Source organism: Cucurbita moschata, unplaced genomic scaffold (assembly GCF_002738365.1).
Source record: "Cucurbita moschata cultivar Rifu unplaced genomic scaffold, Cmos_1.0 Cmo_Scf00049, whole genome shotgun sequence".
Classification (NCBI taxonomy): Eukaryota; Viridiplantae; Streptophyta; class Magnoliopsida; order Cucurbitales; family Cucurbitaceae; genus Cucurbita; species Cucurbita moschata.
Window position 1 is genome coordinate 1,195,271 of NW_019268565.1, and position 20,128 is coordinate 1,215,398.

The 20,128-nt window shown below is 36.1% G+C and overlaps 1 protein-coding gene across 1 annotated transcript in view; it reads right to left on the reverse strand.

Annotated features, from left to right (window-relative positions):
- The window catches only part of LOC111435467, a 33,703-nt gene that overhangs the window by 5,654 nt on the left and 7,921 nt on the right, over positions 1-20,128 (reverse strand). The window contains exons 12-16 of the mRNA XM_023072840.1: positions 13,677-13,824; positions 7,864-7,913; positions 7,117-7,172; positions 4,958-5,121; positions 2,989-3,173 (exon numbers count right to left, since the gene is read on the reverse strand). Coding sequence (XP_022928608.1) covers positions 2,989-3,173; positions 4,958-5,121; positions 7,117-7,172; positions 7,864-7,913; positions 13,677-13,824 — 603 coding nt within the window. The remainder of the gene's footprint in view (positions 1-2,988; positions 3,174-4,957; positions 5,122-7,116; positions 7,173-7,863; positions 7,914-13,676; positions 13,825-20,128) is intronic.

The following is a 20,128-nucleotide window of genomic DNA, read 5'->3' on the forward strand; positions in this document are numbered from 1 at the left end:
AGATAAAAAATAATGATAATAATAAATAATAAAGTTAATTTAAAATATTTATTAAAAAAAAAAAAAAAAAACCACCAACGAACTAACGAGACCAAGCAACTAAGAAGACAACTGAAGAACCTCTCCGAGAACCATCCAAACAGAAAAGCAAACCAGCTGCAAAAAATCCAAAAAGGAATGAATCTTTCCACTTCTAAGAGCTTCTAACCCTTTTGGAGCTTGAGTCAACAAACTTGTCTTTAGGGTTGACAGAAACCCGAGATGCCAACAGCTTGTGCAGAATAATCAGGCAAGCTCAGTTCATCTGGATAATAAGGAAAAGGGACCTTTGGACTTCCATTAGACACCCATTCGCAGTGTCACAACTTCACCGAGAGAAAATAGGTCGTAACCCTCACATGTCAAGACAAACAAGGGAGGGGTGACTCTCAAGTGGCACCGATCCAGCCATGTTTGGGCAAATATTGAAGAGTGTCATGATGTGACCGAGGAGAACGGTGCATCATCCAACACACCAAGAGTGTGCATTGAAGCTAAGTCAAGGCAAACGCAAAGTACGGGAGAACTAGGTGACACGAGTGTTGAGGACAAGCTCGAAGAGGGTCGAGTAAGGCTTTGAGCCATAACCTCCAAAGTCGGTATTTTGATGAGTTTCGGCATGCGACTCGAAAATGAAATCTAACGATATGAAAGATAAAAGCTCCCCAAATTTGGTGTCAAACGAATACTTGACGGACTATGCACGAGGTCGTATGTCAGCTTGCCAAAATGACGTCTACCCGAGAAGGATTGGAAATGATGGGGAGGCATGGTGATGGCTCTCTACCACTCCCGGGCTCTATGGCCTAAGCAAGCTATCCTATAGCACATGTATGTGTCACAGCGTGGGCAAGCATCACGAGACGAGCGTCTCATGTGTCTTCCTTTGAGAAGGTCTTTCAAGGAAAGTACCGGACGACATAGGTGTGTTGGTATTATGCCCTAGCCCATGTATATGAGGTTGGATTATGCACCCGCTATTTGGAACAAATGTCGTAAATGGTTTAGCATGGGTACGGGAGAGTTCGATGCTCGAGAGAACCCAGATGAATGGATGTTCAGGATGTCCCGATGAGATGATCGACACATGAGTCAATTCCCAATGGATGTGTCCAAGCAGGTCAAGATGGCCGATGTGTCCCGAAACATGGAACGACATCACGATACATGGGTCGTGCTGTTGGGAACCAAGATGACAATAAGATTCGACATTGTTGTGTTGCAACGATAGAACATGCACGCACAAATGACGTGTATGGCTGAACAAGCTTGGATTCTACACGAGTTGTGTTCAATTGGCAAAGGCGAACCTCACCGACGGTCCGATGAAGCCACAAAATCAGGCGAAAAATGTGAATGGGGTTTGAATTTCCCTTAAGGCTTGTCGTGAGCATTCAAGATCACGATACCGCACGGTTGAAGATGAATGACCGTGACACACTTCGTTAGGAAAAGACTAACAATCCTCATTCTCCACACAAAGAATCAAAGCCTTCATCAAGATAGTCATCCAACCTCTTTTTTGGACTAGCATGCAAGAGAATTTAACCCTTATCAAGAAAAGCCAGATGAAAAACTTCCTCAATCATAAGACAACGGTCGCTATTACAAGACAAGCAAACACCAAATGTCTCCAAGAAAGAGTTCCAGATTGAGATAGCAAACGTACATCTTCAAAAGATACAACACAAATCCCCATGCACCTGACAAAGAATACATCAATGTGGCTACATCACGAAGGAAGAATGACTCTGAATATGGTCCTAATCTTGACTCTCCCATGTAAGACTTTTCAAGCAAAAACTTAACTTTCTTGAGAATTTTGCCATCATAAGATGAGGAAAAAAGGATTTCTAACGGTATGATGGATACCCAAAGGAGATGGAAACTGTGGGAAGAAAACCCTTCAGTGGGATTAGGGAACCTGAAAATTAGTATCTCTACTATCCAAGTGAAGATGGAAGTCTCCCAAAAAAAGAAGTGTAAATATGTCGAATGACTCCCTATTAAAAGGAGGACAATGAAAATTGAAATTAAACACAAATAAGAATTTTCCAAACACAAAATGGTTGAAGGCTTACGATACAATCTCAACTAAGAGAGGTGGTATAGATGAAGGAATAAGATAGTAAGGGGGTCATCCACCAACCACCTATCTTCCCAACTCAACAAACCATTTAAGGGAAGACTAGAGCACCTAGAAAAAGATAGTTTCCAAGGGAACTCTGAATGTGCCTTTAAATCCCAAATGAGGCACACTCAAAAGAGTGAGAGACGTGTTTGCTGACAATTAGCTTATGCCATCGAGTGTTGTTTGGCTCTAATAGAAAATGCCATACCCATTCAGCCAATAGGACCTCGTTAAGAAGTCTCAAATTGCATTGCCTAGCTCTCCATGGCCAATTGATCTTACCTCACCTCCCAACAAATAAAACGGGGACATCTATCCTTCCTTACACCCTCCTGGAAAAAGTATTTATAACATTCTCCAAACTCTTATTAATGGATACAGGAATACTAAACCCAAACTGAACAAGAGACGTTTTTCGACCTTATCTAAGATGGGATTCCAAAACGAAGCCGGCTTGGAAGTATGACAAGGTTTAAGGATGCCCAATTGTTAATCTTGGAGGACTCACAACCGATGCCTAAACTGAATTCTTAATTTTATCAAGACCTGAAATTATCCAAATAATATATATATAGGTTAAGGTTAAACGGAATCCTCATTACTTGAGCTGAAAATTTTGTAGCATAGGTAGGCTAGAGATGTCAGATGAAATTTAATTATGCAATATCAGACTTATACTCATCTAAATAATTATTTGGCGTTCTAGAAAATTGAATGAATAAATAATATTTGGTAAATAATCTAAATTTAACGAACCTTAAACTCAATTAGTACACAAGGAAGTAGAAAAAAGAACAAACATAAATACTACAACATACCATTAATAATTGTTCGGTTAGGAAGCTGCCCATACATGACAGACATACTCAGGTCATTAAAAACTTCAAGGGGAAGCATCCTGATAACAAGTAGTGGACAAAGACGCTCAAATAGAGATTGCTGCACACTTGGAGAGATATCTACATTTTGGCTCCCCCGTTTAGTGTAGAAGCTTTCATCAATCCTATCACAAAGAAAATGTAGTAAAGTTACTCAGTACTCGTTAACTATACTCCATGGGTTGATTTCTTTTTTTTTTTTTTTTTTTTTTTTTTTTCATGCTATGTATTGGTGTGAAAATACTCACCCACTGAAAAATTATAGCCTATCTTCTTTGATCTCTAATTGGAGTTCTTTACTGTAATTAACCTTTTGGTTGAGAGCCTATAAGCTCCTTTTTTTTCATTCATCAATGGAAATTGTTTCCCTTCTCTTATAAAAAACTATATTTCATGAGTTTAAAATTGAAAATAAATAAGGTGGATGTTTATAAAGCCATTCAAAATAGAACCGTTAAGCTACTTTGCATACAATTCAATTTAAAAATATTGAGGTATGTCTCTCTCTTCTTTAGTAAGAAATAAGGGAATATGTGTTTGTATCTTTGTGTATGAGATTGTATGAAAAGGAGTGGACAAGAGATCCTATTGAGAAAATAAATACAAAGTGAATTGAATTAAAAACAATGGAAAATCCAACATGTCCGTACATTTCCTCTAAACTGAAACCTTGCAAAATCTTCCTTCAAATTAACTCTAATAGTCTATAACGTAACCAAAAAGCACCAAAGATGCCAAATGTATGGTTTATTATTATTTTTGTCTATTTATTATTTAACAATAAAATCTTCCCAAACAAAAAAAAAAAAAAAAAAAAAAAAAAAAAAAGGTTTAGCAAGATAGATCCTAAGCTCCTCTGTTTTTAAAGTCGAACAATCCAGGACCATGTGAAACACTTGAAAATCAAAATTAGAAATGTGAGTGCATAATAGAAAGTATAGATTTTTAACAGAACACTCCCAATGGAACAAACCCTGCCTGCGAAAGAAGTCCAAAGATTTGGCATACTACACTACTTGAAAAACAAATACTAGTTCTTATTTTATCACAAATCAACTCAATACCATATTTAATCACTAATCAACTCAAAAGCTTAAAGTAATGAGTTCGGTGAATTTAAAGTTCAAATATTATTTTGGTATACTTGAGTTTCATTCTATTTTAGTACCAGTACTTTCAATGTCCAATTTTAGTCTATGCACTTTTAATAAATCTCAAAATTAGTCCCTATGGTTAGTTTATTGTTGATCTTTTTTATAAAAAATAATCTCTAATAAAATTCCCTTTATAAATCTTTAAAAAAATAGTCCTAGTGTCTTGCAGGAAAATTATTGTTCTTTTACTAATTTTGATAAAAAAATAACTTTTGAATGGCTAAATTTAAGATTTGCTGAAAGTATACGGACTAAATTTGGACAAATAAAGTACATAGACTAGAATGGATGGAACCCAAAGCGTAGGAACTAAAATGGTATTTTAACCTAAATTAAAATTATATCAAAACTAACAATTTTAAAAATGATTCTCTCTCCTATCCCCACACAAAAGGAAGAAAAACATAAAGATAAAAAGCAGAATGGCATGGGAATCCTTTCATTTCTAATAATCATCAAGCTAGACGTGGAGAAAGCCCAAGACTTAACAGATCCTTTTTTTTTTTTTTTTTTTAATAGAAAAATTACAAAAGGAGGGGAAAACCCCAAAGGAAGAATTACAAAAAATATATACTTAAATTCCAATGAGAGAAAATTTTGTAATTACAAAAATATAGGACTTGCAGAGTGGAATTTCTTCTCAGAGATATTTTAGAATAAAGGTTTCAACCAGACAAAATTATGATACTAAATTTTCTATTTTCGTTAAAGGAAGACTAAAGGGTGTGAAGTAAGGATTGTAGGAGGTTACGTACTCTTTCTGTCCTTTCACATACGACAAGATACGCTTTAGGATCACATCAGTAGCTTTCACCAAGTGCTCGTTTATAATACTCAGGAATCTAACGAGAACTGCATTAGATGGTTCTGCAAACATCTTATCAATCAACGATCCTATCAAGAACTTCCAATCTTGAACCTGAGGAATTACGAAACAATCAACCAACCCATTATTTCTCTTCAGACAGATGATGCAGACTTATTAACAACAAATGAGAAAACCAACTGGAAGATACTGCATATTTTTCATACAAACAAGAAAAAAATTGCAAAACAAGAAGGAAAAAAGAGAAGCATCATGATTGTTATCTCATTGCTAATACACATCACACAAACTTGGGAGGGAAAGTAAGAGCTGAGGATTTCTTTTTTGGTCATTTCTAGTTCGTTTCGATGCTGTTAAGGAGTCATTGTCCAAAAGAAAATGTCTTTTTCAGATTATTTCCTTGTGAAATTAGTTTACAAACATCATGATCAGGGGAGTTAAGCCGAGGTTGAAGAGCTGTAATGGTTTATTTGACTTTCTACTCCCCTGTTTTGTCCAGTTTCCACTTGAAACATCACTGGAATTATTCGATCTCATGGAATCATAGACCTTGATCAATTTGGTCCACTGCAACTCCCAATCAAACAAATTTCTTAAGAAACCATGGATTTTCATATTCACTTCTTTCAAATTCAATCTTATGTCATATAGACACCTCCTAAATTTGTTCTACTACATAAACATCTCCTGACTTGATCGAATATGAATCATATGTGCAAGTACATCTTCCTGCCCCTAAATTAACATTCATTCCATCTTATAACACTTTTGGAAAGCTACGAAATACCATGCATGTTGTTTCTTTGAGACCCATCACGAAATTGAGTTTGCTTCTCCTTTCTTTGAACCCATGATGATATCGTGAAATTGAGTTTGCTTCTACTTTCTATGAACCCATAATGGTAAGTCGTCAATTATGCCTACTATGAAGTACGATCAACCAAGGTGAAAAGATAGAATGGGTGTGAGGTAATAATTCAAACCAACCCATATGCTCCCCTTTTCAATAATCTTCTGGCTAGAAGCATACAAATCCTGTAATGTGCCTCTCTCTATGGTATCTAGTAACCGTAAATATAAGAATATAATAAAATTCACTTGATTAAGCTAAGTTCTTTTTTAAATCTCGATACATGCAATTCGCTCAACACCAAAGAATATTCTTTTTTTTTATTTATTTACATGATTTAAAGTACAAACTGGTAGTTTTTTTTATCTTCTTGTCCACAAGGGTTTCCTATACTTGTAATAGCAAGGTAGCAATGCTTAATTTTTGGTTCACTTTTTTTTTTTCTTTTTTCTTTTTTCTTTTTTTGTACATTCAAATATAATTCTTTAGTTATTCAAGGCAATTATTTCCAGCATGCAATTAGTAAAGCAATTATTTCTATTAAATCATTCACTTTGATATTTTACTGAAAAAAAATGGTGATATTGTACCTTCATTGGTCAATAATTTCATTTTTGGGAGTATCTTAACAATCAAATAGAAGGGTTTCAATTTAGATTAATTCTGAGCAAAAAGTTTGAAACATTTATTCCCTCAAGACCCATTTTCAAGACCATATAGGATGTAAACTTCTTCCTAATAGCCACGAGAATTATCTTTTAAAAAATAATCCAAACAAATTCCTACAATTTTTGTTGTGCTTGGTTTTACAGGATCTTATGTTTGCAAGTCTCTCTTTGTTTTGAGCGTTTTCTTTGCTCAGTGTTTTTTTGTTGTACGATTTTTTTTTTTTTTTTTCCTTTATAGAGTTTCTATAAATATTCTTATTGTGTTCCATATTGCTCTCTATCTCTCCCTTGTGCTTTAATCTCTTTTCATTTATTCAATAAAAAAAATTTGTTTTTTGTTAAAAAAATGCCACCAATATCAACATGCATTTCCTTCCAACTTTAAAAGTACTAACCCAAGGAAGCAAAAATAAATAAATAAATGGAACAGAGACCAGCATGCATTGGCACAAGCAGGGGTCATAGAAAAGAGTAACAAAATCAGCACTTTCTGTTATGTTTTCCAGTAAACAAGGGTTCAGCAGACAATCCACACACAGGCACACAGAGTTGTTTTCCCATAAAACTTACACTGTGAGACCATTTAGGAATTAAGCTGAGCACTCGATCACTTTGCAACCTTGATCCTGAAAAAAGCTCTATGTAAGATACAAGTATCATACATGGAAGTTGCAAGCCAAAAGGCATGAATCAATTCCATAACTTAGTACCCACGTGATCATTCAAACTCAAACTTTGTTGACTCGTGGAGTAGTAGAAGAGATATATATTTGCCAATTCATAAACTATGGTAATTGCCAGACCAGCACGATCAACAAAATAAAGTTCTGCTCAAACGATTTGAATGAAATAGATGACTGCACGTAAACTAGGATACGCAAAAGTTTATTCTGGGAGGAATTAGAGTTCCATCCTTTGAAATTTAAAATAACGTAGAAGTAAAAAAATAGATAAATGGGGCAATGAGTTTCAAAAATCAATTGCATGGTTTCTGCTCAAACGACTGTCCAATTTTCCCTCCCCAAATTTTTTTATGTAGGAAATAGTTGTTCAAACAAATGAAGATTACGAGTGATCAGAGGATTAGAATAAATGACTTGAAAGCTAACCAAATAATCAGCCCAAACAATTGCAGAAAAAGATATCCAAGTAGCTAAAGAAATGTAGATATATAAAAACTGATGATTTGTTATGAAAGATATATGAGTTACATAAATCAAAACCTTCCATGTAGGCCATGTACGTATGTGGAGAACATAACACAATACCAAGAAAAAGAGAAATGTCATGCATCTGCAGCAAATGTTAAAAACATACCTTGACCTTTACCCCCAGTATTTGAAAGAGCTGCATTTAGGCCAAAATCACTGCACAGGGAAACAAGAGAAATTATTCTCTTTTTCTTTTTTGTATGAGAAACTGGACTATCATGGGAAAAATGAAAGAAAAGAAGATGAGAGAAAGAGAGCCCAGAAGACAAAGGGACAGTAAGGTGTATACTTCTCCAAACGAAAAGAAGAACCTGGCTTATTTTTGTTAACGATTGGATCTGCTTTTGTTTCCTTATTTACACCATCCTTCGTTTTTAGTTACCATAGCTAGAAATGGGAAAACAACACTTTTGATCCTTGTGGTTTGGATTTAGTATCATTTTGGTCCCAGAATTTTCAAACTCAATCATTTTTGTCCCTGCCATCAGTTTTCCATTACTGTAACAAACTGACACTGATGTGGGCACTTCATTTTTATTAAAAAAATAATATTATTTTCTAAAAATTTCTCTCTTCTTTTTCCTTCTTTCTCCCTCCTCCCATCCTTCTAACTATTCCATCCATGGATGCTACCGCCTCCACCTCAAACTTTTTTTCCTTCGCTTTCTTCTTTTTTATTTCTTCTGCTCCATTCCAGTCTTCCTTTCTTCACAATAAAAATGAAGATAATAAAATACTAACAATTTGACTGAAGTGAGGGAGGCTCCCTCGCCTCAGATTTGAAGCGAGGGAGAGGGAGAATCATATTTTCTTTCAAAACATACATGAAGAGAAGGGGAAAAAAAAGAAAAGAAAGGAAGAGGAGGGCCATGGATGGGAGGGAGAGGAATAAGAGAATAGAGAAAAAAGTAGAATAAAAAAATATTGAGCATATTAACAATTTAAAAATTAAGAGGTTATTTTTTACAAAAAAAAAAAAAAAAAAAAAAAAAAAAAAAAAAAAAAAAAGTGACAAGTCAACTTCTATCAGCTATAAAGGGAAAACTGACGACTATGAAGCATGGACAAAGACATGGGATATGGACAGGGCAAAACACCGACACGACGACCTACCAATTTCTAGAAAATGTAGGATTCAAATACGTTGGGGACACACTATTTTTTTATATTGTTTTTAGAAAAATATTAAAAAAACCAACAATACTTCAGTTTTTTTTTTAATGCAAACTATTTAAAATAATTTTAAAAAAACATTGAATGAAAATTTAATTGGCCATTGAACCTACACAATCGTTTAAAATTTAGATGTTCCTAAAATCTAATAAGCTAATGAGCCCACTTAAACCCAATAAAGACAAAGCTAAACATGCAAAAGTAACCATTAAAAGCCCCCAAATTAAGAAATATAAAAAAGTTTGTAATTAAATGAAAAAACCCAACCCTAAAAGCCTATTTCCTGCCCTTATTTCTACCTTCGGTCCCCCCCCCCCCCCCCCCNCCCCCAATCAGCTGTAATTACCCTCCCCCCTTGATTCTCCTTTTCCTCCATCTCTCCCCCCTTGATTCTCCTTTTCCTCCATCTCTCCCCACCATCTTTTGATCTTCCTCCCACATCAATAGGCTTCACCGTTGATCGTCTTTGGGTCGTCATCTACCGCCAACCAAGTTTGGCGCATGTCTATGGCATGTCCAGAGTTAAAAAATAAAAAATAATTAAAAAAAGGGACACAATTTCGTATGTCGGACACTTGTCTGAAGCGTGTCCAAACCAATCTGTGTTCGACACTCATTCCTCTCCTATATTAGCATGTATGTGCTTCATAGAGTGACGAACGGGACCCAAATACAACAAAATTCAGACCTCATGGACCAAAAATGTAATTTTTCTACCATAAATTTTCCCTCAGGTATTATTGCTTGTGATAAGATCACAAAGCAACTGAATCAAGATGGTTGCTGAGGGTCAAAATCAACGAGAGGAAGTATCCTCTAATTCTGGAAGTTCACCAATCCTCACAGTAACTTTATGTAGTGTTTCTAGTCATAAGTCACAAAGTTAGAGGAAAGAATTCTATGCGACAGTCACAGGTTGTCATTTTACATAAGTACTGTCGAAGCAAAGACAACTACATGGGAGAAGCTCTAAGACAACCAAAAACTACATGCCCAACCATATTGTATACACAAGAAAGTCGAGAACAACTTTGTGAAGACATAGTTAATCAATTATCAATTCCAAGACCAATGAAATATGAAAAAACTATTTTCCCTACCAGAGACAGTTTCAAGTCTTGAAAATACTTGGTAACTTTCAAAGCGAAAGGAAAATTTAGTGATCTTCCACAGGAAGACATGCCTATAACTCAGTACTACATTAGTTTTTTCATTCATTGCTGGCAGCAGCTTGACCTTTATAAAACAAATGATGGTCATCAGCTAATAATGCAAGAAAATACTGGAAAATCATTCAGAAGTGAATCTTCGAGTTTCTCCTGCGGACGAAACAAATACTTGGATGCTATACCAAGAGACTCAGTCACATTAATAAGAAGGGTTTAATGATTCTAGCCAAAAAAAAAAAAAAAAAAAAAAAAAAATTATCTTCCTGCCACAAAAAATGAACCTCTTAAAAGATATGTGCATTGTTTGGTACGAAAGAAAATAAGAGTTTCCTTTAAGGCATCTTGACATTCAAGAAAACAAACGATGTGTGTGGTACAATGATAACAAAAGCACTTCATCATATTGGGCTTGTATCTTGAAGACTAATGATCGATTGTGTTGGAAGTGTTTAAGCAATTTCATGCCCCTGTGGAAAGAGAATCCGAAGTTAAAGTGTAATAGGACTCGAAATGGGGGTGAGTATTGTTGACCTTTAGATGAGTATTGCAGGGATGGTGATATTGACATCATAAGACACCTCCAAAAACTCGTAAGTTAAAAAGGATAGCTGAGGGAATGAACAGAACACCAGTTGAGACTTGAGAGAGATGGTTGCTTTCACAGTCACAGTTACCAGATCATTTTGAGATGAAGCATTAGGCCCAATTGTACATGTTTAAAATCTCACACCGTATGCTCCTTTGGGATTCGAAGTTTGAAATAGAATTTGGTCAAACAAGGATATGTCTTGCAATCAACTGTATGTCTTTAGCAGAAAAACTTTTGTTCATCTTCCTAAAGATTAGAGATCAAAGCTCGATACAAAGACAAAATCATGCGTGTTCCTTGGAAAGACAAAATCATGCGTGTTCCTTGGCTATAGGATATGGGAAAGGTGAGTTTGGTAATAGACTGTATGATCAAGTGCAGAAATAGCTCATTAGAAATCGAAATGTTGTGTTAGAAGACAAATAAAATAGAGTTTGAACTCATTGATGGTAACACCTGGAATTTTAAGAAAATAAAAAAATAAAAAAAGGAAAAAAGAAAAGAATGAAAGAAAGCAAAATGATGTGCACGCAAACGGGAGAAGATGACCGTACAGTCAACGGTTAGTTTCTCAACCTTCTCTTTTAACGAATTTGAAGCTAGTCAACCATTTTCACTAGTTTTATTTTTTCAACTTAATTTAAGGCATATTGAAGAATTTGAAGAAATTTGGAATATTCTCGAAAACTCGAAACAAGCTCGGGAAGTCTACAATTAAGTAACCATATGGAACAAGTTTGTAAGAAATACTTGTAGGAGTCCATTAAGATTGAGGGCAATGATTGAGTATTGTGTTAGGAGTCTAGTTTGACTTAGTCTTATGATAATTGTGCTTAGATAATATGAACCGTTTACAACTTAGTCCCATTTATAGTTATATAGCTTTTGCACGCATGATTTGTGAACTCTGATAGACCATTAGACTTTTATGCTTTCCAGTATGTAGAGGTTGGATTCTTATCACTTAATGAGCATGATGAGCATGTTGTATGCCTTTATACATTTTTTATGCATGATTTAGGGTTTAGAAAGTTTGATATTGCCCAATTATGAGTTGGACTATCGCTATGTGTCATAGAGTACTAGTTATGATTTCCATGGACTATGAGTTACTGTTTCACGTATTTTTGTCCTAACACCTAGCCATGAGTTCCATAGCCTCCTCTAGTTGACCAGGTACCTTGTAGGGACGGATAGGGCGCAACCCCTATTTGTGAACTAGCCAACAGAGGTTAGGGTCTACTTGTTACACATGGCTAAGTTGTCACCCTCAAAAGATTCAGGAGTCACAGTGGGTATACTATTGAAATATTATCGGTGGTGCCTAGTGGGGAGAGTCATGGTTTTTTTTTTACTATTCCAACCTAAGTGGCGTAGTGACAAATAGTTTTATTGTTCTAGCCTTAAAAGGCAAAGCAACAGGTAGTTACTATTCCAGCCTGAAAAGGCACAGTGACAGGTAGTTTACTGATCTTAGGAATAGGTAGATGTTGCCCCGCACCACTAAAGAGAATCCATTGATTAGAGCTTAGTAGGTAGATATGTTTGTAGTACGGTCATCGTTTAGAGCAAAAACTGCTCCTCCAAACTTATGAGTATTACCCTAGGGCCCTTCCATGGGGCCACCGTGACTCAAGACGCACTTTGCGCAAGATGGACCTAGACTTCAGCAATGAATGGAGACAAAATCTAGAGGGATGAAAGGAGGAAAGGAGAGAAGAGAGGAGAGGGTACTTATCTAACTTCTTATTGAATTGGGATTTGATATCTTAACACCAACCAAATTGTGGTGTGATAATCAAGGAGCTCTTCATATCGCATCTAATCAAATATTTCATGTGCAGACTAATTACATTAAGGTTTACTATCAATTTCTACATGATAAAATGCAATAAGGTTAGGTGTCCAAAGGATATGTCAAGCATTAAGCGGAGCACGTATAGATTATCCCTCGAACATGTTTGACATAACTCACACATATTCTCCTAACTCGAGGGGCAGATATCATTGTTGTATTATTGTAAAAGTAACTTGGACATATTTTCCTTTATTGTTATTTTACTTTACCCTTGTACACTTGCCTAGATACAGTGAATGGAAGATCATTGATTCCTCTCAAACCTTTAGTGTAAAAGAGAGATTCTAATGTGAGGCCCTCTAGAAAATAGTACTAGGTAACATATTGGGATATCCATGAAAACATGCAAATTGAAAGGCCTCTCAGAATAAATCGAAAAAGAAGGGAAGAAAAAGAAAGGGTAATCACAACACCTACTCAAAGAAAATAATTCTCTAAATCTGAAATCTTCAAATCAAGCAAATAGATGTTCAATAAAAATTTATTTGGAAAGCACCAGAGTCCATCTCTACACTTCCAACAGCATATTTCAATGCCCCCGCGGTTTAGCTGGATAGGCTGTCCCACAATTATACAATTGTATACCAAGGAATGTGCACCTTAGGTACCCAAGGGAAAATGGAATGACAGGACTTAAAACGTCTTCTACACCCGTGGAATCTCAAGGAAAACCTCCTGATAAAAGCAAACCTATAGACAAGCGAATGTAACAATAGTTGGCTAGGCAACTTATTCTTAGTATTATTATTATTATTATTATTATTATTATTATTATTATTATTATTATTATTATAATAAATAGGCAATAGGAGCAACTTATTTACTAATTTCATACTGAACCTGATACTTGCTTTGCTTTTAGTTATGTGTGCCAAATAAAAAGAGAGACCCACTAACGTCAATTTTAGTCTCATTCTCGAACAAAGAAAAATGACAAGAAAGTTAGACCAGAACAATATGGAACCAGGATTTCTTTCCCACTGTACGCAAAATTCTCGATAAAGAAAATTATTCTCCCATTTAAATCCCAGTTTGATCTTAACAACCAATAAGTTGATAAAAAATGAACAAAAGTTTGTGCATCTTCTCATTTATTGGGGAGAGGGAACAGAGGTAGTTAAGCAAAATACCTAACACAGTCAAGTAGCACAAAAATCGCTCCAATGTTCTGATTATGACACTTGAGCACCCCAACGAGAGCCTCCTCGGCTGAAGCTAGACCTTTATCATTTGACGAGTAGACAAGACGTACTAAGGAAGGTAAAACTAAAGAAGGGTCTGCATGACAGGAAATGTCGATCCTCATTAATGACAAAGGCAGCAGAGGGTATTAACATTCAGACACAACCCAAGCAGTTGAACATTATTTTATATGACAAAAATTACAGTAATAGTGGTTCATCGTAGTTCTATATGTTTTGATTCAGGGTTTTCCTAAAATAATATCTTGATTTTATTAATCAGCTATATAGAGTGTTATATTCCTAAACAAATATTTTTTTAAAAAAAAATAGAGCACATGAAGAAGAAAAAAAAAAAAAAAGTGAAGTATACATGCTAAATTAAAGTGTACATAAATAACACCATGCAAATTCAATGGCCTACGTCCCAACAAATGGAAATTCAACATCCATTACACATGGCTTATTTTAAGTAATAATTGTAGGGGTCGATTAGGATAATGGGCAAAATTCATTAGGAAGCATTGTGATAAACAAGTTGGATATTCATTTGGAACCATGATGACAAACCTAGTTAATCAAGTTAGATATTTATTTGGTAGCATGGTAGTAAGTCTATTTATTTGGAACCTAGTTATAAATAAATAACTTGGAACCTAGTCATCATGGTAGCATGGTAATAAATATCCATTTGGAACCTAGTTATACACACGAACCATGATGATAAACTATTTTGAATTGACTCCGTGTATACGATTTTGTATTAATCTTATGTCAATCTTCCATGCATATTTAAATTTTAAATTTTCTTGTGTCTCCCGTTTACAAAAGAAAATTTTTGCCACCCTTTTTACCATGGAGTCTACATGGTGATCTGTGACTCAAGACATTGCAAAACGTGATCTGTGATTCAAGACATTGAAAAACGGGTTGTTACACTTCATGGCTACCAATAATCCACCTAGACCAAATTTATTCATAGTCTTCATAGCTACCGTCAAAGTCATGCCTTAACGTTGAAGTTGTGTCGTCAATATTGTACATAAATCTATCCAGTGCAAGCTAGTAATAGATATATTAATTCTTAGCGGGGGGGGGGTGTCAAAGGAATTTGTGGAATTCATGGAGGATTGTTGGGAGTCTCATTTGGCTAATTAAGGAAAAATCACGAGTATATAAGTAAGGAATACATCTCCATTGATATCTAGTAATTTGAAGAAACAAAAAACAAAGTCATGAGAGCTTATGCTCAAAGTGGACAATATCATACCATTATTGAAGTATGTGGTTCCTAACATGGTATCAAAGTCATGCCCTTAACTTAGTCATGTCAATAGAATCCTCATGTGTATAGCATTTGTGAGCCTCGAAAATATAGTCAAAAGTGACTCAAGTGTGGAACAAAAGGTGTACTTTATTCAAGGGCTCCAAAGAAGGAGTCAAGTCTTGATTAAGGGGGGGTTGTTTGAGAGCTCTATAGGCCTCAGAGGAGGCTCTATGGTGTACTTTGTTTGAGAGGAGGATTGTCGAGAATTGTTGGGATGAGTCCCACATTGGCTAATTAAGGGGAAAATCATGAATTTATAAGTAAGGTGATATGAAGAACAAGGAATTTTCATACCATTACAAGGACGAGAGCAAAGAAGCTACAACAAACCTTGTACACTTACATCCAAGCTATGGTGAGCTCATCAAAGGAAATTCTAGAAGACGTTAGAGACCTCCCTTATATGTTGTGCAAAGTTGAGCTTCAAGAAAGAGATGCATTAAATACACTTTAAGTTGCATTTAATGAACTCGTCCAAGGATGATTAATAAGCACATTCCATTCATTGCATTATTTTAATTATAATTTAGATATTTGTTTGTCATATTTAAGCTAGTTTTTAATATAGAAGTTAAGGTTATATTGTAACCTACCTAAGTTACCATATTCCACCATTAACTAGCCATTTTAATAGGGAGGTTATGGATATTTCTCATTTACTAGCAAATTTAATTTGGGAATAATGTGTCACATAGGTTAAGGTTGTAAAGGTTGTAAAGGTTATATAAAGTCTTCTTTTTTTTATTAGGGACATCACATTTTGGAATTAAAAAGAATAGAATTCCTATTTTTTTAGCTTTGTTGAGAGCTAAGGAATTTCTAATCAAAGAAAAATGAGAAATACTCATAACCTCCATATTAAAATGGCTAGTTAATGGTGGAATATGGTAATCTATATAGGTTACAATATAACCTTAACTCCTATATTAAAAACTAGCTTAAATATGACAAACAAATATTTAAATTATAATTAAATAGTACAATGAATGAAATGTGCTTATTAGTCATCCTTGAACTAGTTCCATACATTTAGTTGAGTTCATTAAATGCAACTTAAGGTGCATTTAATGCATCTCTTTCTTGAAGCTCAACTTTGCACAACATATAAGGGAGGTCTCCAACGTCTTCTAGAATTTCCTTTGATGAGCTCACCATAGCTTGAATATAAGTGTACAAGGTTTCTAGCTTCTTGGCTCTCGTCCTTGTAATTAGACCTTGAGGTATGGAAATTCCTTGGTTGTGGTTCATATCATAAGGAATACATTTTTATTGGTTTTAAGGCCTCTTAGGGAAACCAAAAATAAAGTCACGAGAACTTATGCTCAAAGTGGATAATATCATACCATTGTTGTCTGGGATTCCTAATAGAATGTCCAATAATAAAATGGTTCACTTCGCAGAGAACATATTCATAAGGGTAAAGCAAAAATTAATATTAAGAATAGTGCAAATGTAACGATACGAGTTTCAAAAAAAAAAAAAAAAAAGTAATATTGAATGACACAGGAAATCACGTATTATTTCCTTGAGTTCCCCACTCTTAAACCCTAGGGTATCTAAATAGTCGTTCTTTTCCATTGATTGTCACTGTTGCACCTGTGAGAGAAAGACAGAAGGGTTTGAAGTGAGAAATTGGAAAATGAAACGAGGTTTCGAGTTTTCAGTGAGTTTTCTTGGATAAGAGTGAACTAACATCGTGGTGTTGCATAGCAAGGAGGGACAAACAAAACGGCAGCAAGAACGAACGTAAGGACGTCGATCTTGTCAGAATCGAAAAAGGGTGATCGTAGTTAGGGTTTTCGAATTGTTCTAGAGTAAGGAAGGAAAAGTGACGGTTCGGGTTTGGTTTCTCCATATACCCGCGAACACGGTCCAGCCCACATCGCTCAGCCCAGACGACTCTATTTCGGCCCAATTGTAGGCGTCAGCCCAAAACAAGCAGCTGCGTCTTTCGGCTCACACATGCGCGCAGACGCGGCTCGGCCTGCACACGTACGTAACGTCAACTCGGCTCCGTTTTTCCTCGCAGCTCGACTATGTATATTTGGTAAACATAAACCATATATATACCCCATTAGGCAGTGCTTTCAAAATGTACTTTCTTCATTCTATGTATTCTTTGTTGTTTGTACATACCTGAAGTCATCAATGAAACCTTTAACCAATACTCCTCCTTGAATTTTCTCTCTCCTTTTCTTTGTGTTCATCTTGATCGAGTGTGTGAGTTGTTGTGCGATCCTAACAACTTGTATCAAAACGAGGCGAGATTCACCATGATCTGTGAAGATGGAAAGTTCAAAGATTGGAATTGGAAAGTTTCTAGAAGATACAGATGGAAGATTGACTGTATCAGAAAGATCTTCACAAACCCCTATTGGGGGTGAAGCCGGATACCATGACCACGGAGCAGTGGAAGCTCAAGGATCATCGAGCCTTAAGGTCGATCCGATTGATACTGTCCAAAAACGTGGCGTTCAATATCATCAAGGAGAAGACGACGTCGGACCTATTGAAGGTGTTGTCGAATATGTACGAAGAACCGTCGACTATGAACACGGTGTATTTGATGCGGAGATTGTTCAATCTACAAATGTCTGAAAATGGATTTATTGTTAATCACATAAACGAATCCAATATGATTGTAAATCAACAGAGTTCGGTGGAAATTAATTTCGAAGATGAAATTAAGGCATTTATTTTGATGTCATCTTTACTCGAGTAGTGGGATACTGTTGTTGCCGCGATCAGCAGCTCCCGAGGATCTGAGAAGCTGAAGTTCAATGAAATTTGAGAAGTAATTCTCAGCGAAAGTATTCGCAAACGAGAAATTAAAGATTCATCTGGTGGTGCTCTCAATGTTGACCAAAGGGGAAGAAGCAAATCGAAGGGCCCAAACAATGCGCAATCAAAATCAAAGAACCGGGAAAAATCTCCAAACAAGCCAAACGCAAAGTGTTGGAGTTGTGGAGAAAAAGGTCACTTTCGAGCAGATTATACAAAGAGAAAGCAGAATCATAAATTAGAGGATGATGATTCGGTAAATTCAACAAAAGACATTGAGGATGCTCTAATCCTCAGCGTGGACAGTCCGATTGAATCCTGGATTTTGTATTCAGGTGCATCTTTTCATTTGTCTCCAAATAAAGAGTTGTTTCAGAATTCAAGTCTGAAAATTTCAAGGTGTATCTTGCTGACAACAAAGATTTAGAAATTGAAGGAAAAGGGAATGTGTGCATAAAAACTGCGGCAGGAAATCGATGGACATTAAAGGATGTCAGATACATTCCTGGTCTCAAGAAGAACCTGATATTTATTGGTCAGTTGGATAGCACAGGTTATGCAACAGAGTTTGGGAAGAGTTTGTGGAAGATTGTGAAGGGTGTTATGGTGGTAGCTCGTGGCACAAAATCTAGAACCCTATACACCACTACAGGGTGTATAAACATAGTTGTTGTTGCTGAGTGCTTCCAATTCAAGTCCATGGCACAATAGACTTGGACATACAAGCGTTAAAGGAATGAAGATGCTGGCAGCGAAAGAAGTTCTGGAAAGTCTGAAATCTGTTGATGAGTCCTTGTGAGAACTGTGTTATGAGAAAATAGAAACGAGTTAGCTTCACAAAGACTGTCAGAGAATTGAAGAAAGGTTCCGAGACAACTAAGCAAGTGGAAGTTGAGGTTGAGTTGCAAAACAATTCACAGGGTGATGTTGTTGCAGATACTCAAGAAACTTCTGAGACTGTTGTTGAGGAACCAGAAGTGGAGCAAGTGACACCTGAACAGATGTTGAGAAGATCATCCAGGACTATCAAAGTACCAAATAGGTATTCACCTTCATCACATTATCTGTTGCTGACTGATGAAGGGGAGCCATAGCCCTTTGATGAGATCCCACAGTTGGAGGATATAACCAAGTGGGAGCAAGCCATGGATGATGGATGTCTAGGCTTCAGAAATGCGTTGCTCTTTCATCTACTGATGCTAAGTACGTGACAATAGCTGAAGCTGGAAAGGAGATGATATGGATGACAGACTATCTAGAAGAATTAGGCAAGAAGCAGCACGAGAAGATTCTTTAGGTAGATAATTAGAGTGTCATGCAATTGGTGAGGAACCCGATCTATCATTCAAAGGCAAAACACAGAAGGTGATACCATTTCACTCAAAGGTTAGTGGAAGATGGTGATGTGTTTGGAGAAGATAGAGGGTGTAAAGAATGCAACAAACATGTTGACGAAATGTGTTGATGTTAGAAAGATGAGGTTGTGCAAAACCTCAATTGGTATGGTGCAGATTGAGAAGAAATTCTTGGTTGATTGGATCAGTCTCCAAATGGGAGATTGTTGGGATATGGAGCTTGATGCCTATTTATAGTAAAGATCTGATAAAGATGTATATGGTAGATATTTTGTAAAAATCTGGTAGAGATATATATGGTGGATATTTCGTAAAAATTTGGTAGATTATATCTCGTAGGTGGTTAAATCTGTTAAACCTATATTTAGTAAATGGAAACCATATATATACCCATTAGATAGTGCTTTCAAAATATATTTTCTTCATTCTTTGCTCTATTGTTGTAGATACCTGAAATCATCAATAAAACCTTTAGCCAATATTCCTCCTTGAATTTTCTCTCTCCTATTCTTTGTGTTCATCTTGATCGAGTGTATGTGTTGTTATGCGATCCTAATAGTAGGCCCATGAATGCGTATGTGGGCCGTGTGTGGAGAAGTACTACACATCCACCCTGCCCGGATAAGAAAGGAGCCTAAGGCCATGTAAGGTAAATGAAAGACAAGTCCCACTCATGGGCCTACTATTAGGATCGCTCTATTGTTGTACATACCTGAGATCATCAATAAAACCTTTAGCCAATATTCCTCCTTGAATTTTCTCTCTCCTGTTCTTTGTGTTCATCTTGATCGAGTGTATGTGTTGTTATGCGATCCTAATAGTAGGCCCATGAACGCGTATGTGGGCCGTGTGTGGAGAAGTACTACACATCCACCCTGCCCGGATAAGAAAGGAGCCTAAGGCCATGTAAGGTAAATGAAAGACAAGTCCCACTCATG